Here is a 7,394-nt window from a genome sequence, read left to right on the forward strand (position 1 = left end):
CCTATTAATGAAGTGATAATTTCTTTCAAATAGCAGGAAACAAGTTCTCCACTACCATTATTTTAGGTCATTATTTGTGTTCATCTATTAATTTGGGGGGCAAAAACAACCATTGCTAATTATGACATTTGACCAGATATACCAACAAGTGTACCTTAAATTACACGGCATGAAATAAAAGGCCATTTAATTTCTGATGAATTGAATTCCTTAACGACTTTTCAGTTTTCAAGAACATTTGTAGATTTGCTTAAAATCCCTGCTGGTATTCATGAAAGGTTTTGAAAAGTAATGTTCTTATCCGTTTGGTAATCCACATTAATGTAAAAATTCTTTGTTGTTTACAAACAGTTCAGCCTTGGGTGTGGGAGTGATCTGTTTTAAGTTCTCAGGGAGACTGTTTCACTTATTTACTCCAGAGCATCATACCTTTCCTTCCCTCCCTTGCAAGGAAAAAAAAAAATCTGCAGAATAGAGGCAAATATCTGGACTTAGTATAAAGAAAACGGATTTTTTTCAGGATTGGATTATAACACCTAGTTAGGATGAATGCCAAATATATATATGCCATTTTTAAATTTTTTATGAAACAAGAAACAAACAGATGAATTTCAGCTAAGTCATATTCTTTGAGAATGACTGAAACATGATATGTTAATTAAGACTTGTCACACTTATCATCCGCAATCAAAAACTTCAATTCCCTGCCTGAATTTGACTTGGAAAATGATACAAAGTCTACAGCTACTTTAAAGGATGGTGAGATAACATTTTAAAAGCCTATAAACCAGTGGTTCTCAACCTTGGCTGCACATTAGAATCCCCTGGGAATCTTTTTAAAATCCTGATTTCTGGGCCTCTTCCTCCGGAAATTCTGTTTCTTTGTTGCTAATGTTGTAGCCTCACCCCATAACAAAGAAACAGAATTTCTGGAGGATGTGGCCCAGAAATCAGGATTTTAAAGAGATTCCCGGGTGATTCTAATGTGCAGCCAAGGTTGAGAACCACTGCTATAAACCATTGAAAACACATATATTTTAAGTTCAAAACTAATCCCTGGAGCCCATTTCATTCCATTTAAAAGCTCCCACATATTTGTGGCTCTTTTACCATGTTTTTAAAAAAACCTGCTTATAATTTAAGCCATCCTAGAGATAAAACAAATGTGAAGAATTCTTTTTATATCTGGGGTGTCCTAGGTAATTTTAAAAAACTGAAAATTATTTATTTGTTCCTCCTTAATCTGAAACTCTTCCAACAAAGCTTCTGACTAGCAACGACATGTTCCTTAGGCACTGTGAGGTGTACTGATGATGGAGCATGAACCCAGGTTCAAGCATATTGTTGGTCCTAACTACAGGCAGTTAACAAAAAGTTAACCACTACCTTATCTGCTGAGAGCAAGAAATGCTTTTACCCCAAGACTCCTGAGATTCTTAAAGAGGGAAAACTGATCTGATACAACTTTTAAGAGAATCCATATATAATGCTAAGAACTGCACAATGAGGGCGTTAGAAAAGATGTTTTCTTTTGTAAGGCATCGATGATGAAATAAATATAATGTATATCTAACAAAAGATGTTAACACTCAGGATCATAAAACCCTTTATCTTTTCTTTTAAATTTCTCTAAATCTTGCTACTTTTACCAGCTTAAATAAGAAAAGAATGCCTCTTGGCCTAATCAACTATCATTATAAAAAAACTAAGACATCTGAAACTAGTAGGCACATCAAAATTACAGTTTATGTAGTTCAAGGTTCCCTTTTTAAGGGACAGATGTGTTACCTGGCACATTATACATATGGAATTGTAAAGGTCATCCACTAAATTCAACTTTCACATTTTTAGTTAAACTAAAAGACTTATAGTAAATACTCAAATATATCTTCAGTTACAGCTGATAAGTGTAACATTTTACCAGATAAAAAGCTGGAATTTAAGTATGAGAAACCTTCATACACTGTGCTAGTATTGGTCTCTTCTTTTTAGATGAAAGCCAGTCATCAATACTTTCAACACAGCAGTTTAAGAAGATAAACATCCAAAACAGTTGACTTAGTTGTAGTCCATAATTTAGCAATTCAATGCCACTGGCATCATAATGCTGTAGAGAGCAAATGTATCTCCATGTTTTAGTCAGATTTGTCTTTCTTCTTTCCTGTTAAGGGCACTTTGTTTACAACAGCAGACCCAACAGCTGTAACACCTCCAGCCACAGCAGACACGCCCCCTTTCACCAGCCCTATTCCCATGGAAGGCACAGTTGTAACAGCTGTTTTGGTCACCTCCAGACTCTTTCCACCAATCCAAGCCACACCACCAATGGTGGCACCAACAGCTCCTTTTGTAACACTGAAAATACCGCCAGTCACACGGGACAACATGCCTGGTTGCTGCTGTGGGTGATCTTTCATCGATCCTAATGAGAAAATAGAATGAAATTGTTAAATACGTCTACAAAAAACAGTACAAATCAAGTAACCTAAAACTTCCTAATAATCAGGAGGTTGTTTTGAGAAGGTTGACCACATTACAAATGTCCATGTTCAGCAGTGGCTAAATTTTTAAAATCCAAATTTTTTATTTAAGCTATTTGAGTAATAAACATAGTTAATATAAATTTTTAAATAGCTGAATTAAAAGGCTTAAGATATAGATAAGCATTTGACTATACCATAGTCATGCCTTACCTATGGTTTCCCTTGGTTTGAAAATATTAAATGGCAAATTTCAGAAATAATTCATAAAATTTCAATTGTGTGCCATTTTGAATAAAGTGATGAAATCTTGAGCCATCCCCCACCATCCGCCTAAGAGGTGAATAATCCCAATGCCCATCACAATAAGATAGTTTGAGAGAGGGAGACCACATTCATGTACTTCTTTTACAGTATATCGTAATGGTCCTATTTTATTATTCTTGTTAATCTCTTGCCTTGTCTGATTTATAAAGTGAGTTTTATCATAGGCATATATGTATAGGAAAAAACCATGTTATTCATAGGGTTTGGTACTATCCAAAGTTTCAGGGATCCACTGGGGGTCTTTGAATGTATCCCTTGTGCATAAGGGGGAACTACTGCATTAGTATAAAATTATGATGGAAAGGATTTCATAATTGGTCATTCTTTTGTAATCAAGGTCAAGGTCAGTAACACTAGGGAAGGAGGAAAATCCTGATTTGAGAATAAAACATACTGCTTCACACAACACCTCATATAGGATCAGATTGCTAGGCTACATTTGGTGCACAAGCATTTAATGAAGGTAGTTTTTCTCAGTCAAATCCAATAAATATTAGTGCTGTTAATTTCTTTAATTACAGTGTACCCTTAATTACCACCCTATAAATTATCTACTTTGCAGACTACTTTTGTTTAGCAGGTTGCCATGCACAGTCATTCCTGAGGCTTGTTCTTTTCCCTGGCAGTCATGCTCCTGGAGAGCCTTTATCTCTTTCCTGGTGACTTTCTCACAAAGTCCTTATTAACCTTTCACTGAGTCCTAACTTCTTTTCAGGGCTCTAGCCCTAATAAATAAAACAAGGAAAACAGGTGAGGTGATAATTTTCTAGGCTATTTCTCCAGCAAACTAAACCTTAGTTACCTCCATCCTCTTTTAGGCTTAAGTATAAACTTTTAATTGTGTTTATTTTCCTAGTGATTTCATTTTTGACTGCTAACATAAATATAGGAAGAAAGTTTTGGACAATGAGCAACAGAACTGGGAATAAAATACAATACCTAGAGCTAGAAGTTCAGCCTTAGCCTCTTCCCAGAGACATCCTCATCCGTCTGCTACTGTAACCTATCTGGTCTGTAAGTCACTTAACATCCCTTATTCTCCAATTTGATTCTCTTTCTTACCGAATATAACGGTCCTGTACAAACATGCAGTTGTCCAAAGAGATCACTATTTGAATTAAAGGTAATAATATTCTACACCAAAACATTAAATAGAAAATGCCCATGAAGACATTTAGCTGTGCAGTTAGTGTTTCCAAGGATTTCTGAAGTAAAGATAAGAATAAAATGATTCATGATATAACAATTTTCAAATTAAAGAGAATTTAAATTAACCAGGCCCTAAGACCATGTATAATATAGGAAGAGAGAGCTACCAATTATTAATGAGATGAAATGATAGGAGTTTAACAACAAATCGCAAGTACCTCTTGAGTTTTTGTACAGTATCAACACTAAACACAGTCCAATTTTCCTCTGCATCCCACCCACTCTTCTTTACAAATTAAAGGATATTCTTACTTGTGAAATAAAATAAGAGTAACAGGAAAATAGATTTTACATGTACCCATATCAGTGTTTTCTTTTAGAGGCTAAAAAGGTTTATCATAGATTATTTTTGTAATGTATTTACTGACAAGGTAAACAGTTTTTTAAATTTAATAAAAACAATCAGAACTTGGATTCAATAGGATATTTGTTCCATTCTTAGTGTTACAGGTGCACACTTACCTTCTGGTGGTTCGTCACTAAGGTATGATGGGATATCTTGTTGATTTTTATCTGCCTGATTCATGATCTAAAAAAACACACACATATTTCATTTTAACCTCAACATGGGAGACTACCACTTATCACATGCTCAATTAAGACTTAATCAACTTTTTTCAGATAAACAACAGTTTAAAACACCCATCACAAGACTACTTCTTGATTCTCTCTTGTGGTATTTAAGACATACTTTTAGTTATACTATGGACAATATAAATCTTTTCTTTAAAATATATTTTATTCATTTTTTTAGAGAGAGGAAGGGAGAGGGATAGAGAGTTAGAAACATCGATGAGAGAGAAACATCGATTCAGCTGCCTCCTGCACACCCCGCAATGGGGATGTGCCTGCAACCAAGGTACATGCCCTTGACTGGAATCGAACCTGGGACCCTTCAGTTTGCAGGCCAACGCTCTATCCACTGAGCCAAACCAGTTAGGGTGACAATATAAATCTTATCTCAAATACCAACCAAAGAATGGTAGGCATTGTATAGTAGACGTTTCCCTGTTTTACTGCTGCTTCAACTTAAACTGAAGATGACTAACTGAAGAAAGCTGGAAGGTGGGGGTTAGCAGACAAAAATTTTAAGTGTCTCCTCTTACAGAATATTGGCTGACTCAACTGTAATTTATTTCAAAACAGAGTTAGAGAAAAACCTATGACTAAAATATGTTCTATCTAAAAATTTTCTAAAAAAACATAACATCCTTCTATAGAGATGACACCATCAGTCTGAATCACTAAGAAGGATTTTGATTAGTTTTTTATTGTTGTTTTTAGAGCTCTAATAAGTAGGTAGCAAAAGAGTCCAAAATCTATGAAAAAAAGTACTATGATTACTTCTAAGTATATATAGTAAAGAAACCTAATAAAATAAAGCTACGCTTAGGATGAAGAAAACAAACTTTCTTTTCCCAATTTCCTTTACTAATTTTTAAAAGTCTTTATTGTTAGAAGTGTTACATATGTCCCCCCTTTTTCCCTATTGACACCTTCTAGCCCGCCCCCCCACCCCAAGCCTTCACCACCCTACTGTGTGTGACCATGGGTTATGCATATATGCATACAAGTTCTTTGGTTGATCTCCTTTACTATTTTAAAATATTTGCTTTTATAGTCACTTGACTAAGTAAAAATGAAAACAAGTTATGACCGGTCTAAAATTTTCTTGGCCAGAAAGTGAGGTTGTGGTCCCAGCAGTCCACTAAGTATTCTGGACTACCTAGGCCCGAACTAAGGCCAGGTGGTGGTTAGCTTTTAACTCCTGAGTGAGATGGGGAGCCAGTGAAAGGCACCGAACGGAGAGGAGTGATATGTTCTGATTTATACTTTTGAAAACAAAAATTCTGGCTATTGTGGGAGAACACTCAACAGGAGAGCAAGAACAAGCAGAAAGACTTGTTAGGAGACTTAGAATAATGTTTTCACGGTTCATACATTTTGCAGCAAGTTGCAGAACAGAGTGGTTTAAGTGGTCAAAGGAAAGTCAGGGAACTTTTCCTTTCCTTAATGATTCCTAATGATTTTAAAGTACTGGATGATCAGATAAAAATTCATATTTCCTTCTGTAGCTCAATAATTACGGCAAAAGTTGGTAAATGAGGGAAAGCGAGGTAATGGTTGTGAGAAGTGGGATTTTTCAAAGGTAATTTTAACTTTATGTAATTCAACTTGCAATGCCTTTAAAACCTAAATCCTGTTTAAGTTGGGACTTCACTGTATCCCACAGAGTCCAGCAGCCCCTGCCAGAGTGCTTAAATATCTTTCAGTTGTTATCGTGACTCAGGCCTCTTACCAAGAACACCTATCTTATGCTGGTCTGGTTTGTGAATTTAGCAGATCATCCCATACACACTTGAGATTTAAAGTGATAGTAAAGACATGTAATCTCTGACAAAGAACAAAAAGGAAAGAATATCAGGTGATGCATTCCTGGGAGAAGGAGTTCTTGACTGACCTGCCTCAATTTTAAAACTCCCTTAAATCAGAATGTTAAATTTGTTTCCATTCATATTTATATTCCTTTAATTTATCATCATGGTAATTTATCATCGTAGGTATTACACAGCATAGTGTTTACGGTTCTGGGATCAGAGAGCCTGAGTGTGAATCCCAACTTGACCATAAACTGTATGGCTAAGGACAAATAACTTCATGGATCTGTGTTGTTCAGGAAATACAAAATAAAAATTAAAGATATTCTAGCCCTAACTTTAAGGTGAGAATACTATTTAACAAATTCAAGCCAAAACATACAGAAATTCCTGGCAGACTATATGTGTCCCTTCCTAAGGAATAACTATTTGAGAGCTACTTTCTTCCTCAATAAACTCTTGATTCGTAAGAGAGACATTTTGTCTAGCTTATTCAGCACTGTAATCCCAGTATTCGTATACCATACACATACAAATCCAGATCACTAATCAATAGAGGCTATCATTCCCTGTACAGAAATATGGGAAAATTATATACACATTATACACCTTACATATTTTAGCAAGCGTTAAAAAGAGTTGTGATAGTAATTGCATACATTTCAAAACTGCCTTTCGGTATATATCCCACAAATCCCTACTAAGAGTCTTACCTTTTCCTCCTAATACAGAATCCCTTTTAAAAATATTTTTAATTTTTCCAAATCTATCTTGTAATAAAAAAGACCACTTTTTTATACTGTGCTTTGTGAAAGCATAAAAGATATGTGCAAATTCATCTAAATAATATGAATTAACTTTACCTTCCTGTGGGTAGACAATAAGGAGCCAGGAAGCAGAGTAACATTGTCAGACCTGTGCTTTAAGAAGCTAACTGGAGCAAGAACATTTAGGACAAAAAGATTAAATACAGTAAGTGGCTAATTTAGTAGTCTGGGGA

At 35.2% G+C, this 7,394-nt stretch overlaps 1 protein-coding gene across 1 annotated transcript; it reads right to left on the reverse strand.

The window, feature by feature from the left end:
* Positions 1-1,200: 1,200 nt before the first annotated feature.
* TMEM263 (transmembrane protein 263) lies at positions 1,201-4,707 on the reverse strand. Its single transcript, XM_006769335.2, has 2 exons — positions 4,479-4,707; positions 1,201-2,422 (listed from the first exon to the last, which is right to left on the reverse strand). The coding sequence occupies exons 1-2, from the start codon at positions 4,540-4,542 to the stop codon at positions 2,136-2,138; spliced, it is 351 nt and encodes a 116-aa protein (XP_006769398.1). The 5' UTR covers positions 4,543-4,707; the 3' UTR covers positions 1,201-2,135.
* Positions 4,708-7,394: the final 2,687 nt, after the last annotated feature.

The sequence above is a fragment of the Myotis davidii genome, unplaced genomic scaffold (genome assembly GCF_000327345.1).
Source record: "Myotis davidii unplaced genomic scaffold, ASM32734v1 scaffold120, whole genome shotgun sequence".
Lineage (NCBI taxonomy): Eukaryota > Metazoa > Chordata > Mammalia > Chiroptera > Vespertilionidae > Myotis > Myotis davidii.